Source organism: Pelecanus crispus, chromosome 30 (genome assembly GCF_030463565.1).
Source record: "Pelecanus crispus isolate bPelCri1 chromosome 30, bPelCri1.pri, whole genome shotgun sequence".
Classification (NCBI taxonomy): domain Eukaryota; kingdom Metazoa; phylum Chordata; class Aves; order Pelecaniformes; family Pelecanidae; genus Pelecanus; species Pelecanus crispus.
Window position 1 is genome coordinate 131,314 of NC_134672.1, and position 25,594 is coordinate 156,907.

Sequence of the window (25,594 nt, forward strand, 5' to 3'; positions counted from 1 at the left end):
GGGTGGCCACCGCCGGCTTGGGGACGAGGCACCGGCTCCGTCCCCAGCGCCAGGCTCGGGTGGCCGTGCCGGGGATGGGCTTTGTCCCCAGTTTGGGGACAGGGCGACCTGCTCTGGCACGGGGACAAGCCACCGCCTTGGGGACGGCGCAGCCGGCTTCGCAGCGGCCTCCCCTGGCCTGGCGACGGGGTGACGGCCCTGGCCGGGGCTGTCGTTATGGGGGACCGGCTGCGGGTCCCCCGTCCCCGAGGGGGTCCTGCGCCGTCCCCCCGGTGCCACCCCGTGTCCCTCTGTCCCCGCAGCGCAGCCCATCCACATCCCGCCCGGAGCCCGGGGCACCGCGGGGGCGCACAGGTAGGACCGGGGGGATGGGATGCATTCGGGCACCCCCCCGTGCCGTGCCGCGCCGCATTGTGCCAGGCGTGTGCCGGTGTTGTGCCGTGCCGCACCATGCCAGGCTGTGCCGTGTTGTGCCGTGCTGCACTGTGCTGTGCATGCCACACCGTGCCAGGCTGTGCCACATTGTGCCGTGCCTCACCGTGCCAGGCTGTGCCGTGTTGTGCCGTGCCGCACTGTGCTGTGCCGTGCCACACCGTGCCAGGCTGTGCCGTGGTGTGCCGTGGTGTGCCGTGCCGCACCGTGCCAGGCTGTGCCGTGTTGTGCTGTGCCAGGCTGTGCCTGTACCGGGCCACGCCGTGCCGCGATGTGCCGGGCCATGCTATCCTTGCACCGTGCCCAGGCCTCACCGTGCGGTGCTTGCACCATGCCATCCTGCACGGCACCATGGTGTGCCACGCCATGCTGCGCCACGCCATGCTGTGCCACGTGGTGCTGCATGGTGCTGTGCTGTGCCGTGCTGCACCATGCAGCGCTGCACCGTGCCATGTGGTGCCATGTCACGATGTGCTGTGCCTGCCACCAATGCAGTGCTGCACCGTGCCATGTCACGGTGTGCCATGCTGCACCGAGCTGTGCTGCACCGAGCCACGCTGCACCATGCAGTGCTGTGCCATGCCATGTCATGGTGTGCCATGCTGCACCATGTGTTGCTGTGCCGTGCCGTGTCACAATGTGCCGTGCTGCACCGAGCCGTGCTGCACCATGCGGTGCTGCGCCGTGCCATGTCACAATGTGCCGTGCTGTGTGGTGCTATGTCATGATGGTGCCATGCTACACCAAGCCGTGTTGCACCATGCAGTGCTGCGCGTGCCATGTCATGGTTGTGCCATGCTGCACCAATGCAATGCTGCGCGTGCCATGTGGTGCCATGTCACGATGTGCCACGCTGCACCGTGCAGTGCTGCACCATGCGGTGCGGCTCCGTGCCATGTCACGGTGTGCCGTGCTGCGCCGTGCCGTACCACACGTGCCACGTTATGGTATCCCGTGCCGCACCGAGCCGTGCCACACCATACGGTGCCGCGCTGCACCGTGCCAGGCGTGACCTGCTGTGTGCCCCTCGCAGCCGGTGCCCCAGCCCACCTCGGCAGCGCCGGGGCCTGGCGCGGGGGGGTCCCGCCTGGAGCATGATGTCCTACATCAAGCAGCCCCACTACGCCGTCAACGGGCTGAGCCTGGCCGGGCCCGGCATGGACCTGCTGCACTCGGCCGTGGGCTACCCGGTGAGCCCTGGGGGGCCGCCGGCGCTTGCCCGGCATGGGGTGGGATGCACGGGGGGCTTGCGGGGGGTGGAGGCACTGGGGGGTTGCACAGACGTTTTTGCGTGGGGCATCTGCATGGGAGTGGGTTGCACGGGGGGTCTGCATGGGAGTGGGTTGCACGGGGGTTTTGCACGGGGGTGGGTTGCACGGGGGGGTCTGCATGGAGTGGGCTGCATGGGGGGGTTGCAGGGGAGTGGGACGCATGGGGGGGTTGCAGTGAGGTGGGATGCACGGGGGGGTTTGCAGGGGAGTGGGATTGCACGGTGGGTTGCACGGGGGTTTTGCACGGGGGTGGGTTGCAGTGAGGTGGGATGCACGGGGGAGTTGCAGGGGAGTGGGTTGCACGGTGGGTTGCACGGGGGTTTGCACGGGGGTGGGTTGCAGTGAGGTGGGATGCACGGGGGGGTTGCAGGGGAGTGGGTTGCACGGTGGGTTGCACAGGGGTTTGCACGGGGGTGGGTTGCAGTGAGGTGGGATGCACGGGGGGGTTGCAGGGGAGTGGGTTGCCACGGTGGGTTGCACAGGGGTTTTGCACGGGGGGTGGGTTGCAGTGAGGTGGATGCACGGGGGGGTTGCAGGGGAGTGGGTTGCACGGTGGGTTGCACAGGGGTTTTGCACGGGGGTGGGTTGCACGGGGGGGTCTGCATGGGAGTGAGTTGCATGGGGGGGTGCATGGGTTGCACAGGGGTTTTGCACGGGGGTGGGTTGCACGGGGGGTCTGCATGGGAGTGGGCTGCATGGGGGGGGTTGCAGGGGAGTGGACGCACGGGGGGGTTGCAGTGAGGTGGGATGCACGGGGGGGTTGTGCAGGGGGTGGGATGCACGGGGGGGTTGCAGTGAGGTGGGATGCACAGGGGGTTTGCACGGCGGGGTGGGATGCACGGGGGGGTTTGTGCGGGGGGTGGGATGCATGGGGGGGTTGCAGTGAGGTGGGATGCACGGGGGGTTTGCACGGGGGGGTGGGATGCACGGGGGGGTTGCATGGGAGTGGGATGCACGGGGGGGTTGCATGGCGAGGTGGGATGCATGGGGGGTTTGCATGGCGGGGTGGGATGCACGGGGGGGTTGCAGTGAGGTGGGATGCACGGGGGGTTTGCATGGCGGGGTGGGATGCACGGGGGGAGTTGCAGTGAGGTGGGATGCACGGGGGGTGTTGCACGGGGGGGGTGGGATGCACGGGGCGGTCGCATGGGTTGCACAGGGAAGGTTTTGCACCGGGGGGTTCGCACGCGCTCCCCTCCCGCCCCGGTCCTCGCCTGGAGTGTGTGTGGGGGGGTGTTCCCGTGGGGCAGGGGCGTGAGGGGGGCCGCCCTGACGCCCCCGGCCCGCCGCAGCCACGCCGCGGAAGCAGCGCCGGGAGCGCACCACCTTCACGCGGGCGCAGCTGGACATCCTGGAGGCTCTCTTCGCCAAGACGCGCTACCCCGACATCTTCATGCGCGAGGAGGTGGCCCTGAAGATCAACCTGCCCGAGTCCCGCGTGCAGGTGAGCCCCGGCGCGGGCGACGTGCGAGGCCTCGGGCGCACGAGGAAGGGTGGTGCACGGGCCGTGCATGAGCAGGGGACGCGCGTGGTCCTGCGCGCGCAGGACGTGCGCAGCCCCGTACGCACCGGGACGGTCGCGCACGGCCCGCGTGTGCACGGTGGTGGGTACGGCAGGGCTGGACGCGCCGGTGTGCACGCGTGAGGGTGTGCGGGCACGCCCAGGGCACGCGGCTCCGTGCTCACACGCATGTGTGTAGGCACGGGGGGGCGATTCGCACCCATGCGTGTGTCAAGGGGACGCAGCTCGGTGCACACACGAAGCTGGGGACGCAGCTTGGCATGCGCACGCGTGTGCGCACGCAGAGGGATGTGATCTGATGCGCGCATCCGCATATGCACGCCCAGGGGATGCAGCTCATTGCACGCATGCACACACACGTGCACGCCCAGGGGATGCACGCACACCCCCATGCACGCCCAGGGGATGCAGCGCATTGCACGCACACCCCCATGCACACCCAGGGGATGCAGCTCATTGCACGCACACACACACGTGCACGCCCAGGGGATGCAGCTCATTGCACGCGCACACACATGCACACCCAGGGGACGCAGCCCATTGCACGCACACACGCATGCACACCCAGGGGACGCAGCTTGTTGCATGCACACCCCCATGCATGCCCAGGGGATGCAGCTCCTTGCACACACACACATACACACGCATGCCCAGGGGATGCATGCACACCCCCGTGCACGCCCAGGGGACGCAGCTCGTTGCATGCACACCCCCATGCACACCCAGGGTACGCAGCTCGTAGCACACACATGCACACACATGCACGCCCAGGGGATGCACGCACACCCCCATGCACGCTCAGGGGATGCAGCTCGTTGCACGCACACCCCCATGCATGCCCAGGGGATGCACCTCGTAGCACACACATGCACACATGTGCATGCCCAGGCGATGCACGCACACCCCCATGCACGCCCAGGGAATGCAGCTCATTGCGCACACACACGCTTGCACACCCAGGGGACGCAGCTCGTTGCACACACATGCACGCGCACGCATGCCCAGGCGATGCACACACACCCCCATGCACGCCCAGGGGATGCAGCTCGTTGCACACACATGCACACATATACACACGCCCAGGCGATGCACGCACACCCCCATGCACGCCCAGGGGATGCAGCGCATTGCACGCACACCCCCATGCACACCCAGGGGATGCAGCTCATTGCACGCACACACACACGTGCACGCCCAGGGGATGCAGCTCATTGCACGCGCACACACACATGCACACCCAGGGGACGCAGCCCATTGCACGCACACATGCATGCACACCCAGGGGACGCAGCTTGTTGCATGCACACCCCCATGCATGCCCAGGGGATGCAGCTCCTTGCACACACACACATACACACGCATGCCCAGGGGATGCATGCACACCCCCGTGCACGCCCAGGGGACGCAGCTCGTTGCATGCACACCCCCATGCACACCCAGGGTACGCAGCTCGTAGCACACACATGCACACACATGCACGCCCAGGGGATGCACGCACACCCCCATGCACGCTCAGGGGATGCAGCTCGTTGCACGCACACCCCCATGCATGCCCAGGGGATGCACCTCGTAGCACACACATGCACACATGTGCATGCCCAGGCGATGCACGCACACCCCCATGCACGCCCAGGGAATGCAGCTCATTGCGCACACACACGCTTGCACACCCAGGGGACGCAGCTCGTTGCACACACATGCACGCGCACGCATGCCCAGGCGATGCACACACACCCCCATGCACGCCCAGGGGATGCAGCTCGTTGCACACACATGCACACATATACACACGCCCAGGCGATGCACGCACACCCCCGTGCACGCCCAGGGGATGCAGCTCGTTGCACACACATGCACACATATACACACGCCCAGGCGATGCACGCACACCCCCGTGCACGCCCAGGGGATGCAGCTCGTTGCACGCACACGCGCGTACGCCCAGGGGATGCACGCACACCCCCATGCATGCCCAGGGGATGCAGCTCATTGCACGCACACCCACATGTGCACGCCCAGGGGATGCACGCACACCCCCATGCACGCCCAGGGGCCGCAGCTCCTTGCACGCCCGCCCCCGTGCACGGCGGCCTGCCTGGGTTTCCCCGCTCAGCGCCCGCTCCCGCAGGTGTGGTTCAAGAACCGCCGGGCCAAGTGCCGGCAGCAGCAGCAGCAGAGCAGCGGCCAGGCCAAGGCTCGCCCCGCCAAGAAGAAGAGTTCCCCGGCCCGCGAGGCGGGCGCCGAGGCGGGGGCGGCCGGGCCCTACAGCCCCCCGCCCAGCGCTCCCGCCGGCACCCCCAGCTCCGCCGCCGCCGCCACCGTCTCCATCTGGAGCCCGGCTTCCATCTCGCCCGTCCCCGACCCCTTGGCTTCCTCGGCCGCCCCGGGCTTGCCGCGCTCGGCGCCTTTCCCCGGCGCCTACAGCCAAGCCGCCGGCTACGCTCAAGGTTACGCCGGCTCGGCCGCCTATTTCGGGGGCCTGGACTGCAGCTCCTACCTCTCGCCCATGCACCCGCAGCTGGGGGCTCCCGGGGCGGCGCTCAGCCCCCTGGCCACCCCCACCATGGGCGCCCACCTGGCCCCCTCGCCCGCCGGCTTGGCCGGGCAGGGCTACGGCACCGCCGGGCTGGGCTTCGGCCCCGTCGACTGCCTGGACTACAAGGACCAGGCGACCTCCTGGAAGCTCAACTTCAACGCCGCCGACTGCCTGGACTACAAGGACCAGAGCTCCTGGAAGTTCCAGGTCTTGTGAGCGCGGACCGGCACCGGCACCCGCCGACGGCACCCAAGACCCCCCGGCTGCTGCAGGCTCGGCGGCAGCCAGCGCCGCGCATCCCCGCGGCACGGGGCATCCCTATGGCACGGGGCATCCCTGCGGCACAGAGCATCTCCGTGGCACGGGGCATCCCTGCGGCACGGAGCATCCCTGTGGCACGGGGCACCGGCATGGCACGGAGCATCCCTGTGGCATGGGACACCCGCATGGCACAGTGCATCCCCACGGCACAGGGCAACCCCGTGGCACGGAGCATCCCCATGGCACGAGGCATCCCTGCACCATGGACTATTCCTGGGGCACGGAGCGTTCCTGCAGCACGGGGCGTTCCTGCAGCACGGGGCATTCCCGCGGCATGGAGCATCCCCACGGCACGAGGCATCCCTGCACCATGGACTATTCCTGGGGCATGGAGCATCCCCACGGCATGAGGCATCCCTGCACCATGGACTATTCCCATGGCACGGAGCATCCCCATGGCACGGGGCGTCCCTGCATCATGGAGCATCCCCACGGCACGAGGCATCCCTGCAGCACAGAGCATCCCTGCACGGAGCATCCCTACACCGTGGACTGTCTCCATGGCATGGAGCATCCCCATGGCATGCAGCATCCGGGCACGGAGCATCCCAGGACGGAGTATCCCAGTGGAACAGAGCATCCCTGCACCATGGACTGTCCGCAGCACGGCGGGCGCATCCCCACGGCACTGAGCGTCCGCATGCCATGGAGCATCCCTGCACCACGGAGAATCCCTGCGTGGTGGACTGTTCCCACGGCACGGAGCATCCCCGTGGCACAGACTGTCCCAGTGGCACGGAGCATCCCCGTGGCACAGACTATCCCGGTGGCATGGAGCATCCCCGTGGCACAGACCGTCCCGGCGGCACGGAGCATCCCCGTGGCACAGACTATCCCGGCGGCACGGAGCATCCCTGTGGCACAGACTGTCCCAGTGGCACGGAGCATCCCTGTGGCACGGTGCATCCTTGCGATGTGATGCAGCTCCGCAGCCGTGGAGCATCCTCGTGGCACGGATCATCCCGGGGCCACGCAGCATCCCTGGGCCACGGATTGTCCCCACGGCACAGAGTATCCCGGGGCCACGGATCGTCCCCAGGCCACGGAGCGTCCCCGTGGGCCGTGCAGCAGGGTGGGACCCCGTTCCAGCCGCTGTGGGGAGCGTCCCCGTCCCCCCCTGCACCCCGACCCCCCTGGGTCTCCCCCGTCCCCCCCATAGCTGCGTCTTCCCCCATCCCCCCCACCCCGTGCAGCTCGGTGCGGGGCTGGCGAGCGCACGGAGGAAGGAAAAAAGGCTTAAAAAAAATGGAATTAATAAAAAAAAACACCCCCAAAAAAGCAGAAAAGGAGAGGGGGGGGGGCGCGCCCTCTGCCTCGCTCATTAAGGGCAGCAGCTAACGAGGGGCTGCGTGGAGCAGGTAGGGAGCTGGGTGGGGGGGCACACGGGGACCCCGGTGTCACCCCATCCTGGGCCGCGAGACCCAAAGCTCCCGCCCCGCAGGGGTCCCGGCCCCCGCTCAACCCCCCCCCCCCCCGGGCTATTTTTACCACTCTGATTTAGCAAACGGGGCGAATTAGAGGGATTAGGGGCTGGGTGATGAATTGCTGGGCGATGGCAGGTGACAGCTGCCCGCGGCGTGGCCGCTGCGGGGGTCCCTGCACCCCCAGGGACCCTGGAGCCCCCCCAGAGACCCCGGGGTCCCCCTCTGCAGCCCCACAGATGCCCCCGTGCAGCTGCGTGCAGCCTGTGCACCCCCATAGACCCCCCGTGCACCCCATAGACCCCTGTGGACCCACATAGACCCCTGTGCACCCCTACAGACCCCTCTGCACCCCCATAGACCCCGTGCACCCCTACAGACCCCTCTGCACCCCCATAGACCCCTGTGCACCCCTACAGACCCCTCTGCACCCCCATAGACCCCGTGCACCCCTATAGACCCCTCTGCACCCCATAGACCCCTGTGGACCCCATAGACCCCCATGCACCCCTACAGACCCCTCTGGACCCCCATAGACCCCTGTGCACCCCCATAGACCCCTCTGCACCCCCACAGACCCCTGTGGACCCCCATAGACCCCTGTGTACCCCAACAGACCCCTCTGCACCCCCATAGACCCCTGTGCACCCCTCTGCACCCCCATAGACCCCTGTGCACCCCATAGACCCCCGTGCACCCCTACAGAACCCTGTGAACCCCCACAGACCCCTCTGCACCCCCACAGACCCCTCTGCACCCCTACAGACCCCTCTGCACCCCCATAGACCCCGTGCACCCCTACAGACCCCTCTGCACCCCCACAGACCCCTCTGCACCCCCATAGACCCCGTGCACCCCTACAGACCCCTCTGCACCCCCACAGACCCCTCTGCACCCCCATAGACCCCGTGCACCCCCACAGACCCCTGTGCACCCCCATAGACCCCTCTGCACCCCTATAGACCCCTGTGCACCCCCATAGACCCCTCTGCACCCCTACAGACCCCTCTGGACCCCCATAGACCCCTGTGCACCCCTCTGCACCCCCATAGACCCCTGTGCACCCCAATAGACCCCTGTGCACCCCCATAGACCCCTCTGCACCCCTCTGCACCCCCACAGACCCCTCTGCACCCCATAGACCCCCGTGCACCCCTACAGACCCCTCTGCACCCCTACAGACCCCTCTGCACCCCCATAGGCCCCTCTGCACCCACATAGGCCCCCACGCACCCCCACAGGCCCCCACGCACCCCTATAGACCCCCATGCACCACCATAGACCCCCATGCACCCCCATAGACCCTTGTGCACCCCCATAGACCCCCACGCACCCCCATAGACCCCTGTGCACCCCCACAGACCCCCATGCACCCCCATAGACCCCTGTGCACCCCCATAGACCCCCATGCACCCCCATAGGCCCCCACGCACCCCCACAGACCCCTGTGCACCCCCACAGACCCCCATGCACCCCCATAGGCCCCCACGCACCCCCACAGACCCCTGTGCACCCCCACAGACCCCCATGCACCCCCATAGACCCCTGTGCACCCCCATAGACCCCCATGCACCCCCATAGGCCCCCACGCACCCCCACAGACCCCTGTGCACCCCCACAGACCCCCATGCACCCCCATGGGCCCCCACGCACCCCCACAGACCCCCGTGCACCCCCACAGACCCCCATGCACCCCCATAGACCCCCACGCACCCCTCTGCACCCCCCCCCAGACCCCCGGGCACCCCGTGTGTCCCCTTTGCACCAGGGTCCCAGCCCCGGGAGACCCCCGAGCTCTGGCAAAAGGAGGGCAAACCCCCCCCGCCACACCCCCCTCACCCGCCCCCCCATTTCCCTTTAACCCCTCTGCACCCCCAAAATGCCGCCGCAAATCCGCCAGGCGCTAATCTGGAGCTGGGGGGTCCAGGCCTGGGGGGCTGCACCCATGGGCGACGGGCATGGGGGGGCCGGGGGGACCCCGGCAGTGCTGGGGGGGTCTGGGCACTCGGGGCAGGGGGGGGCGTGCACTTGGGGGCTGCATCTGGGGTCCCTGCACATGGGGGTCCCTGGGGTGCTCCTGGGGGGGGGTCCCTGCACATGGGGGTCCCTGGGGTGCTCCTGGGGGGGGTCCCTGCCCATGGGGGTCCCTGGGGGTGCCCCAGGCTTGGCTTGGGGGGGGTCCCTGCCCATGGGGGTCCCTGGGGGTGCCCTGGGGGGGTCCCTGCCCATGGACTGCCCTGGGGGTGCCCTGGGGGGGGGTCCCTGCACATGGGGGTCCCTGGGGTGCTCCTGGGGGGGGTCCCTGCCCATGGGGGTCCCTGGGGGTGCCCCAGGCTTCGCTTGGGGGGGGGTCCCTGCACATGGGGGTCCCTGGGGGTGCCCTGGGGGGGTCCCTGCCCATGGGGGTCCCTGGGGGTGCCCGGGGGGGGTGTCCCTGCCCATGGGGGTCCCTCGGGGTGCTCCTGGGGGGGGTCCCTGCCCATGGGGGTCCCTGGGGGTGCCCCAGGATTGGCTTGGGGGGGGTCCCTGCCCATGGGGTGCCCTGGGGGTGCCCTGGGGGGGTGTCCCTGCCCATGGGGGTCCCTCGGGGTGCTCCTGGGGGGGGTCCCTGCCCATGGGGGTCCCTGGGGGTGCCCCAGGCTTGGCTTGGGGGGGGTCCCTGCACATGGGGGTCCCTCGGGGTGCTCCTGGGGGGGTCCCTGCCCATGGGGTGCCCTGGGGGTGCCCGGGGGGGGGATCCCTGCCCATGGGGGTCCCTCGGGGTGCTCCTGGGGGGGGTCCCTGCCCATGGGGGTCCCTGGGGGTGCCCTGGGGGGGTCCCTGCCCATGGGGGTCCCGGGGGGTGCCCGGGGGGGGGGGTCCCTGCCCATGGGGGTCCCTCGGGGTGCTCCTGGGGGGGGTCCCTGCCCATGGGGGTCCCTGGGGGTGCCCCAGGCTTGGCTTGGGGGGGGTCCCTGCACATGGGGGTCCCTGGGGGTGCTCCTGGGGGGGTCCCTGCCCATGGGGTGCCCTGGGGGTGCCCCAGGCTTGGCTTGGGGGGGGTCCCTGCACATGGGGGTCCCTGGGGGTGCCCTGGGGGGGTCCCTACCCATGGGGGTCCCTGGGGGTGCCCTGGGGGGGGTCCCTGCCCATGGGGGTCCCTGGGGGTGCCCGGGGGGGGGGGTTCCCTGCAATGGGGGGGTCCAGGCCCAGGTGGGTCCGTGCAGGGGGGGCTGTGCCGGCGGGGCTGCCGCCCCCCGGGGTTAACCCAGACCGTGGCAGCAGCTCGGCGGCCGCCGGCCGGGCAGATGGAGCCTAATCCGTGCTGAGCCGGGCCGGGGCCGGGGCCCGGCAAGGGGGTCAAGCCCGGTTTAGCGGCCCGGAGGGAGGGGGCGGGGCGGGGGGGGCGGCCTGCGGCCCCCCCGGGATGGGGACGGGGACGGGGACGGGGACGGGGACGCGTCCGGGCCGGTGCCGATGCCACGCGGCGTGGGGACGCGCTGGCCGCCGCGGCCCCTTGCACACGCGTGCAGGGGTGCACGGCCCCTTGCACACGCAGGTGGGGGTGTGCAGCCTCTTGCACACGCAGGTGGGGGTGCACGGCCCCTTGCACACGCAGGTCGGGGGGTGCGCAGCCCCTTGCACACGCAGATGGGGGTGCAGAGCCCCTTGCACACGCAGATGGGGGTGCACGGCCCCTTGAACACACACAGATTGGGGTGCACAGCCCCTTGCACACACGTGCAGGGGTGCAGAGCCCCTTGCACACGCAGGTGGGGGTGCACGGCCCCTTGAACACACACAGATTGGGGTGCACAGCCCCTTGCACACGCAGGTGGGGGTGCACGGCCCCTTGCACACGCAGATCGGGGTGCACAGCCCCTTGCACATGCTTGCAGGGGTGCACGGCCCCTTGCACACGCAGATGGGGGTGCAGAGCCCCTTGCACACGTGTGCAGGGGTGCATGGCCCCTTGCACACGCAGGTGGGGGTGCAGAGCCCCTTGCACACGCAGATGGGGGTGCACGGCCCCTTGAACACACACAGATTGGGGTGCAGAGCCCCTTGCACACACGTGCAGGGGTGCAGAGCCCCTTGCACACGCAGATGGGGGTGCACGGCCCCTTGAACACACACAGATTGGGGTGCACAGCCCCTTGCACACGCAGATGGGGGTGCAGAGCCCCTTGCACACGCAGATGGGGGTGCACGGCCCCTTGAACACACACAGATTGGGGTGCACAGCCCCTTGCACACACGTGCAGGGGTGCAGAGCCCCTTGCACACGCAGGTGGGGGTGCACGGCCCCTTGAACACACACAGATTGGGGTGCACAGCCCCTTGCACACGCAGATGGGGGTGCACGGCCCCTTGAACACACACAGATTGGGGTGCACAGCCCCTTGCACACGCAGATGGGGGTGCACGGCCCCTTGAACACACACAGATTGGGGTGCACAGCCCCTTGCACACGCATGCAGGGGTGCAGAGCCCCTTGCACACGCAGATGGGGGTGCACGGCCCCTTGAACACACACAGATTGGGGTGCACAGCCCCTTGCACACGCAGATGGGGGTGCAGAGCCCCTTGCACACGCAGATGGGGGTGCACGGCCCCTTGAACACACACAGATTGGGGTGCACAGCCCCTTGCACACACGTGCAGGGGTGCAGAGCCCCTTGCACACGCAGGTGGGGGTGCACGGCCCCTTGAACACACACAGATTGGGGTGCACAGCCCCTTGCACACGCAGGTGGGGGTGCACGGACCCTTGCACACGCAGATGGGGGTGCACAGCCCCTTGCACATGCTTGCAGGGGTGCACGGCCCCTTGCACACGCAGATGGGGGTGCACAGCCCCTTGCACACGCGTGCAGGGGTGCACGGCCCCTTGCACACGCAGATGGGGGTGCACAGCCCCTTGCACACGCGTGCAGGGGTGCACAGCCCCTTGCACACACAGATGGGGGTGCAGAGCCCCTTGCACACGCGTGCGGGGGTGCGCAGCCCCCAGTGTCGTGTCCCGTCCTCCCCGGTACAAGGGAAACCGAAACTGCCCCCCCCCGCCCCGGCCGGGCCGGTGGAGCCCATAAAAGCAGCGAGCGGAGCCCGGTGCTGCTCCCGGTGCATCCCGCTGCGTCCCGGTGCTGCTCCCGGTGCATCCCGCTGCGTCCCGGTGCTGCTCCCGGTGCTGCTCCCGGTGCATTCCGCTGCTCCCGGTGCATTCCGCTGCGTCCCGGTGCTGGTCCCACCGCTCCCGGTGCTGCATCCCGGTGCTGCATCCCGGTGCTGCATCCCGGTGCTGCTCCCGGTGCTGCTCCCGGTGCTGCTCCCGGTGCATTCCGCTGCTCCCGGTGCATTCCGCTGCGTCCCGGTGCTGGTCCCACCGCTCCCGGTGCTGCATCCCGGTGCTGCATCCCGGTGCTGCTCCCGGTGCTGCTCCCGGTGCATCCCGGTGCTGCTCCCGGTGCTGCTCCCGGTGCATTCCGCTGCTCCCGGTGCATTCCGCTGCGTCCCGGTGCTGGTCCCACCGCTCCCGGTGCTGCATCCCGGTGCTGCATCCCGGTGCTGCTCCCGGTGCTCCCGGTGCCTGCCCCGGCCCCGCCATGCCCCGGCTGCTGCTGCTGCTGCTCCTGGCGCAGGCGGAGGCGGGTGAGTGGGGGTCCTGGGGGGCCCCGCATCCCACTGCGGGACCCCAGCCGGGCCCTCGGGGACCCCGATGAGGGTGCTGGGACCCCAGTGAGGGTGCTGGGACCCCAATTAGCACCATAGGACCCTGATGAGGGTGCTGGGACCCTGATTAGCACCACAGGACCCCAGTTAGCACCCCAGGACCCCCATTAGGGTGCTGGGACCCCACTGAGGGCCCTGGGACCCCAATTAGCACCCCAGGACCCTGATGAGGGTGCACCTAATTAGCGTCCCAGGACCCCAATGAGGGTGCTGGGACCCCAGTTAGAACCCCAGGACCCCCATTAGGGTGCTGGGACCCCAGTCAGCACCCCAGGACCCCAGTTAGCACCCCAGGACCCCCATTAAAGTGCTGGGACCCCAGTTATCACCCCACGACCCCCATTGGGGTGCTGGGACCCCAGTTAGCACCCCACGACCTCAGTTAACACCCCAGGACACCCATTAGGGAGCTGGGACCCCAGTCAGCACCCCACGACCCCAGTCAGCACCCCGGGACCCCAATTAGCGCCCCGGGACCCCCATTGGGGTGCTGGGTCCCCATTTAGCACCCCACGACCCCAGTTAGCACCCCAGGACCCCCATTAATGTGCTGGGACCCCAGTTAGCACCCCAGGACCCCCTTTAGGGTGCAGGGACCCCCATTGGGGTGCTGGGACCCCAGTTAGCACCCCAGGACCCCCTTTAGGGTGCAGGGACCCCCATTAGGGTGCTGGGACCCCAATTAGCACCCCAGGACCCCCATTAGCGCCCCGAGACCCCCATTGGGGTGCTGGGTCCCCATTTAGCACCCCACGACCCCAGTTAGCACCCCAGGACCCCCATTAATGTGCTGGGACCCCAGTTAGCACCCCAGGACCCCCTTTAGGGTGCAGGGACCCCCATTGGGGTGCTGGGACCCCAATTAGCACCCCAGGACCCCCATTAGCGCCCCGGGACCCCCATTAGGGTGCTGGGACCCCATTTAGCACCCCAGGACCCCCATTAGCGCCCCGGGACCCCCATTAGGGTGCTGGGACCCCAGTTAGCACCCCACAACCCAAATTAGCACCCCAGGACCCCTCATTAGCACCCCAGGACCCCCATTAGTGCCCCGGGACCCCCATTAGCACCCCGGGACCCCCATGAGCGCCCCGGGACCCCCATTGGGGAGGGGCTGAGCCCTGGCGAGCTCGTGGCACGTGTGTCCCCAGGGCCCGGCGCGGGGGGGCCGGGGGGGCGCGGGGGGGCCCCCCTGGAGGGGTCCCTGCTCCAGCCCCTCGACCACTTCGACCGCCTGGAGCGGCGCAGCCTCCGCCAGGTAAGGGGGGGCACACGCCTGGCACACGCCTGGCACACGCCTGGCACACGCGTGTGCCCCCACCACGCGCCCACCCGCCGCCCTTTCCCGCAGCGGTACTGGATCAGCCGGGAATTCTGGCAGCAGCCGGGCGGACCCGTGTTCCTGCTGCTGGGGGGGGAGAGCGGCCTGGCCCCGGGGGTCCTGAGCAGGGGTACGGGATTTGGGAATGGGGGTGGGGATTTGGGATGGGGATCGAGGGTGGGATGGGGATGGGAATGGGGATTTGGGAATTGGGAATGGGGTTGGGGATTTGGGAATGGGGTTGGGGATTTGGAACGGGGATGGAGTTTGGGATGGGATTTGGGATTGGGATGGGGATTTGGGGATGGGGATTTGGGAATGGGGTTGGGGATTTGGGAATGGGGTTGGGGATTTGGAACGGGGATGGAGGTTGGGATGGGATTTGGGATTGGGATGGGGATTTGGGGATGGGGATTTGGGATTGGGGTTGGGGATGGGGATGGATACTGGGATGGGGATGGGATTGGGATGGGGTGGGGATTTGGGGATGGGGATTTGGGATTGGGGTTGGGGATGGGGATGGATACTGGGATGGGGATTTGGGATTGGGGTTGGGGATGGGGATGGATACTGGGATGGGATTGGGATGGGGTGGGGATTTGCGGATTTGGGATTGGGGTTGGGGATGGGGATGGATGATGGGGTGGGGATTTGGGATTGGGGTTGGGGATGGATACTGGGATGGGAATGGGATTGGGATGGGGTGGGGATTTGGGATTGGGGTGGGGATTTGGGGATGGGGTGGGGATTTGGGATTGGAGTTGGGGATTTGGGGATGGGGTGGGGATTTGGGATTGGGGATGGGGATGGATACAGGGATGGGGATGGGATTGGGATGGGGTGGGGATTTGGGATTGGGGTTGGGGATGGATACTGCGATGGGGATTGGGATTTGGGATGGGGATGGACATCAGGATGAGGTTGGGGATGGGGATGAGGTTGGCGATGGGACAGGGATTGGGGATTTGGGATGGGGATGGAGATTGGGATGAGGATGAGGATTGGGATGGGCTGGAGTTGAGGAAGGGTTGGCATGGGGATTGGGATGGGGATTTGGGATTGGGATGGGGATTTGGGATGGGGTTGGGGATGGGGTCTGTGGTTGGGGATGGGGTTGGGGATGGGGATAGGGCTGGGATGAGGCAATGCCAAGGATGCGTCCGTGTGTCCGTGTCCGTGCGCAGGCCACGTGGTGGAGCTGGGGCGGGCGCACGGGGCGCTGCTGGCGGCGCTGGAGCATCGCTTCTATGGGGGCAGCCGGGGGCCGGGGGGGGACCCTGACCTGCGCTTCCTCTCCAGCCAGCAGGCGTGAGTGTGGGTGGGGGGCTGCGGGTGGGGTGGGGGGCACCCCAATACCGGGGTCCCCTCACCCCCGGCCCCGTCCCGCAGCCTGGCCGACCTGGCCACCTTCCGGCTCCATGTCACGAGCGCGTGGGGGCTCAGCCCCAACCACACCTGGGTCTGTTTCGGGGGGTCCTACGCCGGCGCCCTCGCCGCCTGGGCGCGCCTCAAGGTGGGCCAGACGCCGGGGAACCCCCCCCCAAAGGGGGTTTTGGGGGGTGGGAGGGGGGGTGCGGGGCCAGGGACCTCACTAAGGGTGACCCCGTGCCTCAGTTTCCCCACCTGATATCCGCCGCCGTCGCCTCGTCCGCTCCCATCCGCGCTCAGGTTGACTTCGCCGGATACAACCACGTGAGCCCCCCCGGACCCCCCCAAACCCCCCGCCCCGCGCTGCGGCAGCATTAACCCCTCGGGCCCCGTCTCCCCGCAGGTCGTCTCGGCCGCCCTCGCCGACCCCACCGTGGGGGGGTCCCCAGAGGTGGGTGCAAGGGGGTTGAGGGGGGGACCCCCTCGACGCGGGGGTGCACGGTGGGACCCACCCGTCTGTGCCGGCAGTGCCTGAGGGCGGTGGCGGCGGCCTTCGCGGCGCTGGACGGGCGGCTGCGTGGCCGGCGGTTGGCGGGGGTGGCACGGGATTTCTCCTCTTGCCGCCCCCCCCGGGAACCGGGCGACCGGGAGCTGCTGGCGGAGAACGTGGCCGACGTCTTCGCCGGGGCGGTACAGTACAACGGCTACCGGCCCGCCGACTCGGTGGCCGCGCTTTGCCGCGCCATGACTGACGGCCACCGCGGCTCCCCATACCGCCGGCTCGTGGCTGTCAACAAGGTTGGGGGGCGGGGGGAGTGCGGGGGGGTCCTTGCACCCCACTGCACCCTCCTGGCCCCCCCTTGCACCCCACGGCACCCTCCTGGCCCCCCCTTGCACCCTCTTGCACCCCACTGCACCCTCCTGGCCCCCCCCTTGCACCCCACGGCACCCTCCTGGCCTCCCCTTGCACCCTCCTGGCCCCCCTTGCACCCCCTTGTACCCCATTCTACCCCCCCTGCACCCCATTCTATCCCCTTGCACCCCCCTGCACCCCATTCTACCCTTCGGCACCCTCCTGCACCTCCTTGTATCCCCCTACCCCCCCTTGCACCCACTTGTAACCCCTTGTACCCCTCTGCACCTCCTTGTACCCCTCTGCACCTCCTTGTACCCCCCTGCACCCACTTGTAACCCCTTGTACCCCCCTGCACCTCCTTGTACCCCCCTGCACCCTCCTGCGCCTCCAGGTACCCCCGCTGCACCCTTCTGCACCCCATTCTACCCTTCTGCACCTCCTTGTACCCCCCTGCACCCCCTTGCACCCACTTGTAACCCCTTGCACCCTCCTGCTCCTCCATGTACCCCGCTGCACCCCAACGTACCCCCCCGTAGGCTGTTGCACCCCCTTCTGACCCCCTCACACCCCCGCTGCACCCTCCTGTACCCCGCTGCACCCACTTGTACCCCGCTGCACCCCGTTAAAACCCCCCCCTTGCACCCAAATGCGCCTCACTGCACCCACTCGTACCCCTTTGTGCCCTGCTGTGTCCCTTGCACCCCCTCATCCCTCCTGCACCCCCTTGCACCCCCTCATACCCCTTGCACCCCCTCATACCCCCTCATCCCTCTTGCAGCCCCTCATACCCCCTTGCACCCCCTTGCACCCCCTCATACCCCATTGCACCCTCCTGCACCCCCTCGCACCCCCTCATCCCTCCTGCACCCCATTGCACCCCCTCATCCCTCCTGCACCCCCTTGCACCCTCTCATATCCCTTGCACCCTCCTGCACCCTCCTGTACCCCACTGCGCCCTCGCACCCCCTCCTGCACCCTCCTGCACCCCCTTACACCCCTTTGCACCCTCCTGCACCCCTCTGCACCCCCTCGCATCCCATTGCACCCCCTTGCACCCCCCTGCACCCCCTTGCATCCCATTGCACCCCCTTGCACCCTCCTGCACCCCCTCATCCCTCCTGCACCCCCTCGCACCCCCTCATACCCCTTGCACCCCCTTGCACCCTCCTGCACCCCCTCATCCCTCCTGCACCCCCTCGCACCCCCTCATACCCCTTGCACCCCCTTGCACCCTCCTGCACCCCCTCATCCCTCCTGCACCCCCTTGCACCCTCCTGTACCCCACTGCGCCCTCGCACCCCCTCCTGCACCCCCTTACACCCCTTTGCACCCTCCTGCACCCCCTCGCACCCCCTCATCCCTCCTGCACCCTCCTGCACCCCCTTGCACCCTCCTGCACCCCACTGCGCCCTTGCACCCCCTCCTGCACCCCCTTGCACCCTCCTGCACCCCCTCATCCCTCCTGCACCCCCTCGCACCCCCTCATACCCCTTGCACCCCCTTGCACCCTCCTGCACCCCCTCATCCCTCCTGCACCCCCTTGCACCCTCCTGTACCCCACTGTGCCCTCGCACCCCCTCCTGCACCCTCCTGCACCCCCTTACACCCCTTTGCACCCTCCTGCACCCCTCTGCACCCCCTCACATCCCATTGCACCCCCTTGCACCCCCTCATCCCTCCTGCACCCCCTTGCACCCTCCTGTACCCCACTGCGCCCTCGCACCCCCTCCTGCACCCCCTTACACCCCTTTGCACCCTCCTGCACCCCCTCGCACCCCCTCATCCCTCCTGCACCCTCCTGCACCCCCTTGCACCCTCCTGCACCCCACTGCACCCTTGCACCCCCTCCTGCACCCCCTTGCACCCCACTGCACCCTTGCACCCTCCTGCACCCCCTCGCACCCCATTTGCACCCCCCGCCCCCCCTCGCCCCCCTCGCGCCCCGCTGCGGGGCCGGGGGCAGCCCTGAGCGCGGCCCCCCCCCCAGGCCTTCCTGCGGCGGGGGGGGCTGCCCTGCACCCCCAGTTCGCGGCGGGCGGCCGTGCAGGAGCTGCGTCGCCCCAAGGCCGGGGGCAGCCGCCGGCTCTGGCTCTTCCAGACCTGCACCGAATTCGGCTTCTGTGAGCGCCGGGAAGGCTGGGGGGCAGGGTGGGGGGCAGGGTGGGGGGCATCAGCCGGTGTCCCCCCCCCATCCGCAGACCCCAGCTGCCGGGACGCCGCCTGCCCCTTCTCCCGCTTCCAGACGCTGCGGGCGCAGCTCAGCCTCTGCGCCGACGTCTTCGGCATCGCCCCGGCGCGCGTCCGGGCCGCTGTGGCCTTCACCAACGCCTTCTACGGTGCCGCGCACCCCGGCACCCACCGCGTCCTCTTCGTCAACGGTACGGCACGGCACCACGGCGTGGCACGGCGCAGCGTGGTGCAGCGTGGCACAGCATGGCACGACGCAGCGTGGCACGACGCAGCATGGCGCAGCACGGTGCAGCGTGGCATGGCACAGCGTGGTGTGACACAGTGTGGCACAGCATGGTGCATCACGGCACGGCATGGCATGATGCAGCGTGGTACAGTGTGGCGCAGCATGCATGACACAGTGCATCACGGCATGGCACGGCATGGTGCAGCATGGCACGACGCAGCATGGCGCAGCACGGTGCAGCGTGGCATGGCACAGCATGGCATGATGCATCACGGCACAGCGTGGTGCATCATGGCACAGCATGGCATGATGCAGCGTGGTACAGTGTGGCGCAGCATGGCGCAGCATGGCACGGCACATCATGGCTCAGCATGGCACGATGCAGCGTGGCATGACGCAGCATGGCGCAGCACGGTGCAGCGTGGCACGGCACAGCATGGTGCAGCACGGCACAGCGTGGTGCAGCACGGCACAGAATGGCATGATGCAGCGTGGTACAGTGTGGCGCAGTATGGCATGGCACAGCACGGCGCATCACGGCACGGCATGATGCAGCACGGCATGGTGCAGCACGGCACGATGCAGCATGGTGCATCATGGCACAGCATGGCATGATGCAGCGTGGTACAGTGTGGTGCAGCATGGCACGGCACAGTGCATCACGGCATGGCATGGCACGACGCAGCATGGCACAGCACGGTGCAGCGTGGCATGGCACAGCGTGGCATGATGCAGTGTGGCACAGCATGGGGCATCACGGCACAGCATGGCGTGATGCAGCATGGTACAGTGTGGCGCAGCATGGCACGGCACGGTGCAGCGTGGCATGGCACAGCATGGCATGATGCAGCACGGCACAGCATGGCATGATGCAGGGTGGTACAGTGTGGCGCAGCATGGCATGGCGCGGCACGGCGCATCACGGCACAGCGTGATGCAGCACGGTATGGTGCAGCATGGCACAGCGTGGTGCAACATGGCACGGTGCAGCGTGGCACTGCATGCTGCATCGTGGCATTACATGTTGCGGCATGGTGCAGGGTGACACACGGGGTGACACGTCTTGGGCTGACACAGTGCAGGGTGACACATGGGGTGATGTGTTTCGGGGTGACACGTTTTGGGCTGACACGGTGCAGGGTGACACACGTGGGGTGATGCATTTCAGGGTGACATGTTCCGGGCTGTCACGGTGCAGGGTGACACGTGGGGTGACATGTTTCAGGCTGTCGCAGTGCAGGGTGACACACATGGGGTGATGCATTTCGGGGTGACACGTTTTGGGCTGTTGCGGTGCAGGGGACACACGTGGGGTGACGTGTTTCGGGCTGACACGGTGCAGGGTGACACAGGCAGGGTGACGCGTTTCAGGGTGACACAGGCGGGGTGACGCATTTTGGGGTGACACACATGGGGTGACACAGGTGGGGTGACGTGTTTCAGGGTGACACATTTCAGGCTGTCGCGGTGCAGGGTGACACATGGGGTGACGCATTTCGGGGTGACATAGGCGGGGTGACACGGTGCAGGGTGACACACATGGGGTGATGCATTTTGGGGTGACACGTTTCAGGCTGTCGCGGTGCAGGGTGACACGTGGGGTGATGCGTTTCGGGGTGACACAGGTGGGGTGACGCATTTCGGGGTGACGCATTTCGGGTTGACACAGGTGGGGTGACGCATTTCAGGGTGACACACATGGGGTGACACAGGTGGGGTGACGTGTTTCAGGGTGACACATTTCAGGCTGTCGCGGTGCAGGGTGACACACATGGGGTGACGCGTTTCGGGGTGACACAGGCGGGGTGACACGGTGCAGGGTGACACACATGGGGTGATGCATTTTGGGGTGACACGTTTCAGGCTGTCGCGGTGCAGGGTGACACGTGGGGTGACGCGTTTCGGGGTGACACAGGTGGGGTGACACGTTTTGGGCTGTCGCGGTGCAGGGTGACACGTGGGGTGACGCGTTTCGGGGTGACAGAGGCGGGGTGACGCGTTTCGGGGTGACGCGTGTCGCGCTGCCCGCAGGCGCGCTGGACCCCTGGCACGTGCTGAGCGCGGCGGGGGGCCGCGGGGGGCTGCTGATCGCGGGGGCCTCCCACTGCGCCGACATGGCCCCCCCGCGCCCCGGGGACCCCCCGGCGCTGAGGGCCGCGCGCCAGGTGAGCGGGGGCGGGGGCCAGGGGGTGGGGGGGACATGGGGGGGGGGGGGTCACACACAGCCCAGCTCACCCCCCCCCATGTCCCCCCCAGCGCATCGCCGCGCGCCTGGCAGCGTGGCTGGCACCCCCGGCCCCCCCGAACCGCACCAGGACGGGGGGACCCCTGGGGGGGGACGGGACCCAGGTGTCCCCTGCCCCCCCCCACGGCCCCTAGGCCGCTCGGCCACGCTGGGGGGGGCAGGACCCAGGTGTCCTGACCCCCCCCCCCCCCCAAATTTCACCCCCTTCTTCGATATGGGGGGGACCCAGGCCTCCTGCCCCCCCCGACCCCCATGTCCCCCCTGACCCCTGGGCCCCCCCGGGGTACCCAGGCCTGTCCCCACCCAACCCCCGTGTCCCCCCCCGACCCCTGTGACCCCCAACCCCTGTGACCCCCCCCGATGTGACCCAGGCGTCCTGCCCCCCTCCCAACCCATGTGCCCCTCCCCCCGAGTCCCATGTCCCCCCCCCGACCCCCGTGACCCCCCAGGGGACCCAGGCCTGTGTCCCCCGGACCCCCGTGTCCGCCCCAACCCCTGTGCCCTCCCCCCGGCCCCTGTGACCCCCCCCGATGTGACCCAGGCGTCCTGCCTCCCTCCCAACCCCTGTGCCCCCCCCCGACCCCTGTGACCCCCTCCCCCGAGCCCCATGTCCCCCCCCGACCCCCGTGTCCCCCCCAACCCCTGTGCCCCCCCCGACTCCCATGTCCCCCTCCGACCCCTGTGACCCCCCCCCCCCGATGTGACCCAGGCGTCCTGCCCCTATCACCCCTCCGAACCGCCAGGGGGCGGCACCGGACGGGCTGCGTGGGCGTGGCCAGGCGCTCCAGGGGGCGGGGCTTTGGGGCTCGGGGGCGGGTATTGCGGCCACGCATGCGCGGAGGGAGCTCCGGGCCCTGTCACGTGACGCGTGCAAGATGGCGGCGCTGAGGGCGGTAGGTGGTGCCTGCCGTCACCTTGGAGACGCCGTCCGGGAGGGGGGAGACCCCCGAGGGCCCCCCACACACACACAGTGACAGGGGGACCCCCGGGGGTCGGGGGGGGGCGGTTTTGGGGGGGGTCTGTGCCCCCGCCGCGGGTCCCCAACGGCCTAAATGGCGGGGAGGGGGGGGCAAGGCCTGGGCGGCTGGGCCCCCAGACCCAGCACAAATGGGGGGGTCCCTCCCAGCCCCCCCCGAAGCCTTTATCCCCCTCCCAGCCCCCGCCGAAGCCTGTCTCCCCCTCCCAGCCCCCCCCAAAACCTTTATCCCCCTCCCACCCCCCCCAAATCCTGTCCCCCTCTCCCGCCCCCTTCCAAATCCTGTCTCCCCCTCCCAGCCCCCCCAAAGCCTTTATCCCCCTCCCAGCCCCCCCCGAAGCCTGTCTCCCCCTCCCACCCCCCCCAAATCCTGTCCCACTCTCCCAGCACCCCCCAAAGCCTTTCTCTCCTTCCCAGCTCCCCCCCAAATCCTGTCTCCCCCCCCAGCTAGGGTGGGGGCACCCCTGGAGAGCGGGCCCTGGAGCGGTGGGGGGCACCAGCCCCCCAAGTTGCAGGCAGAAGGATGAGGCCCGGCCATGCCCCCGCCGCCCCCCATTTTCGTGTGCACCCCCCTTTGAGGAGCAGCTTTTTACCACCACCACCCCCCCCCCGCTATAATTAAATTAAACCCCGTTGTGCCCCCCTGCCTGGCGGTTCCTGAGCCTGTTTGGGGCGTGGGGAGGAGGGGGGGAAACTGAGGCAGGAGCTGAGGCCGCCCCCCACCCCTGCTCCCGCCCCGCAGGTCCTGGGGTGCCGGGGGGCCCCTGCCCTGCGCCCCCGGCCCGGGCAGAGCCGGGGGGCGGCGGGGGGGCTGCTGCAGCGCCTGGGCCGGTGGTTCTACGAGGTGGAGGAAGCGGTGGCCTGGGGAGAGCGGCTGCAGCGGCGGCGGCTGCGGAACAGGAACGCGTGCGTGGGGGACCCCCCCCCCCCCAACAACTTGTGGGGCGGGAGAGGGGGCGGCTGGGGCGGGCCCCCTACTTGTGGGGTGGGAGGAGAGAGGCTGGGTCAGGCTCCCTGCTTGTGGGGTGCAGGTGGAGGGGTGGGATTGCCCCCCCCCCTACTTGTGGGGTGTGGGTTTAGGGGCTTGGTCGTGTCCCCCACATGTGGGGCACAGGGGGAGGGGCTGGATTGGGCCCCCCCCAACTTGTGGGGTGTGGGTTTAGGGGCTCGGTTGTGTCCCCCACGTGTGGGGCACAGGCAGAGGGGCTGGGTCAGGCCCCCCCTGCTTTCATCCCCCCCCAGGTACCACGGCTTCCTCAGGGACACCTACGGGGACAACGTAGTGGCCGCCGTCTTTACCCTGTCCTGTGGCGGGGGGGTCAGGTGAGACCCTGCCCCACTTTGGGGGTGTCCCCCTGCCCCCCCGGGGGGGCGGCTCACCCTGATGCCCCCCCCGCTTCCCTAAGATTTGAGGGGCAGGAGTGCTGGATCCGGCCGGAGGACCGCTGGCAGCCCGAGGTGCTGCGCCTGCGTGACGTCCCCGTGGTGGCCCTGGACCTCAGCGGCTCCCCCCTCACCTACGATGGCTTGGACAACCTGGGTGAGTGCCAAGACCCCCCCCAAACCCCTTAGGGACCCCCCCCAAACCCCTTAGGGACCCCCCCATACCCCTTAGGGACCCTCCTGAGACCCCCCATACCCCTTAGGGACCCCCCCGAGACCCCTCAAACCCCTTAGGAACCCCCCTGAGACCTCCCCAAACCCCTTAGGGGCCCCCTGAGACCCCTCAAACTCCTTAGGGGCCCCCCCAAACCCCTTAGGGACCCCCCTGAGACCCCCTCAAACTCCTTAGGGACCTCCCCAAACCCCTTAGGAACCCCCTGACACACCCCCCAAACCCCTTAAGGATCCCCCTGAGACCCCCCCAAACCCTTTAGGAAGCCCTCTGAGACCCCCCCAACCCCTTAGGGACCCCCCTGACACCTCTTCAAATCCCTTAGGGACCCCCCCCCAAACCCCTTAGGGAACCCCCTTAGGGACCCCCCTTAGGGACCCCCCCAAACCCCTTAGGGAACCCCCTTAGGGAACCCCTGAGACACCTCAAACCCCTTAGGGGCCCCCCCAAACCCCTTAGGGACCCGCCTGAGACCCCCTCAAACCCCTTAGGGAACACCCTCAGACCCTCCCAAACCCCTTAGGGACACCCCCAAACCCCTTAGAAAGCCCCCTGAGACCCCCCAAACCCCTTAGGGACCCCCCTGACCCCCCTCCTGCCCCCCCCGTCCCCAGTGCCGCTGACCCAGCTGCAGCACCTGGACCTGAGCGGGTGCCCCCACCTCGACGACTGGGCGCTGGGGCGGCTGCACGTTTTTGGGGACAGCCTGCGGGAGCTGTCGGTGGCTCGCTGTCCCCACGTCACCGAGAGGGGCCTGGCCACCCTCCACCACCTCCGGTGAGTAGCGACAGGGGGGGACACAGGGGACTGGGGGGACACAGGGGACCGCAGGGACCCCCCTCCCGGGTACCAGCTGCTCCCCCCGTCTCTGTCCGTGCCCCCCCAGGCTGCTGCGGCGCCTGGACGTGGCGGGGGTGCGGGTGCCCAGCCCGGGGCTGGTCCGTATCCTGCTGGAGGAGATGCTGCCGGAATGCCAGGTCCTGGGCATGGAGCTCGAGGACAACACGGGCACTGGGACACCGACACCGCCAGGGCGGGTAAAACCCCCTGCCTGAGGCCGGCAGGGTTTTTGGGGTGCAGAGGGAACCACGCCGTCACCCCCCCGCAGCATTAAACGCCTGGTGGCTCTGCGCTGCCTCCCCTCCTTCCGTGGATTTGGGTTTTCTTGGCAGCGATCGATGGGTTTCGCCGCTTTTTTTGCCCCGTTCAGACCCACCCCCGGGGTTCCCACCTTGAAACCGGCCGCTCCCGCGAGCGTTTTGGGAGGGTGAGACCCCCGTAACGGCCCCTGTGGGAACCAGGGAAGCACTGGCTAATCCCTCCCTTTGGGGTTTAGTACCCCCTGAGGGGTCTAATCCCTTCTCGAGGGGCTTAATTCTCCTCTCAAGGAGGTGAATTCCCCCCTCGAGGGGGTTAATTCCCCCTCTAAGAGAGTTAATTCCCCCTTTAAAGGGGTTAATTCCTCTCCCAAGAAGGTTAAATCCCCCTCCAAGATGAATTGCCCCCTCAAGGAGCTTAATTCCCCCTCCAAGGAGACTAATTTCCCCCTCAAGGAGCTTAATTCCCCCTCCAAGGAGACTAA

At 68.6% G+C, this 25,594-nt stretch overlaps 3 protein-coding genes across 5 annotated transcripts; all 3 read left to right on the top strand.

Moving 5' to 3' along the window:
* Positions 1-1,526: 1,526 nt before the first annotated feature.
* Positions 1,527-5,977, top strand: LOC142596334 (homeobox protein otx5-like). 3 transcript variants are annotated; one of them, XM_075725440.1, is made up of 4 exons: positions 1,527-1,622; position 2,924; positions 2,996-3,147; positions 5,354-5,977. In XM_075725440.1, exons 1-4 carry the CDS (start codon positions 1,527-1,529, stop codon positions 5,975-5,977), a joined length of 873 nt encoding a protein of 290 aa, XP_075581555.1. The 3 variants fall into 3 exon arrangements, with proteins under 3 accessions (XP_075581555.1, XP_075581553.1, XP_075581554.1); XM_075725438.1 differs by lacking the exon at position 2,924 and having other exon boundaries at positions 1,527-1,653; positions 2,990-3,147; XM_075725439.1 differs by lacking the exon at position 2,924 and having other exon boundaries at positions 1,527-1,626.
* A 1,657-nt stretch (positions 5,978-7,634) lies between these two features.
* Positions 7,635-21,942, top strand: PRSS16 (serine protease 16). Its single transcript, XM_075725386.1, has 12 exons — positions 7,635-7,641; positions 14,367-14,473; positions 14,567-14,666; positions 15,721-15,844; positions 15,926-16,049; positions 16,151-16,228; positions 16,308-16,355; positions 16,433-16,702; positions 18,808-18,880; positions 18,959-19,138; positions 21,208-21,341; positions 21,871-21,942. The coding sequence occupies exons 1-12, from the start codon at positions 7,635-7,637 to the stop codon at positions 21,940-21,942; spliced, it is 1,317 nt and encodes a 438-aa protein (XP_075581501.1).
* A 339-nt stretch (positions 21,943-22,281) lies between these two features.
* On the top strand, positions 22,282-25,067 carry DMAC2 (distal membrane arm assembly component 2). The gene is made up of 6 exons (XM_075725457.1): positions 22,282-22,314; positions 23,140-23,303; positions 23,640-23,720; positions 23,804-23,937; positions 24,627-24,789; positions 24,899-25,067. Exons 1-6 carry the CDS (start codon positions 22,297-22,299, stop codon positions 25,065-25,067), a joined length of 729 nt encoding a protein of 242 aa, XP_075581572.1. The 5' UTR covers positions 22,282-22,296.
* Positions 25,068-25,594: the final 527 nt, after the last annotated feature.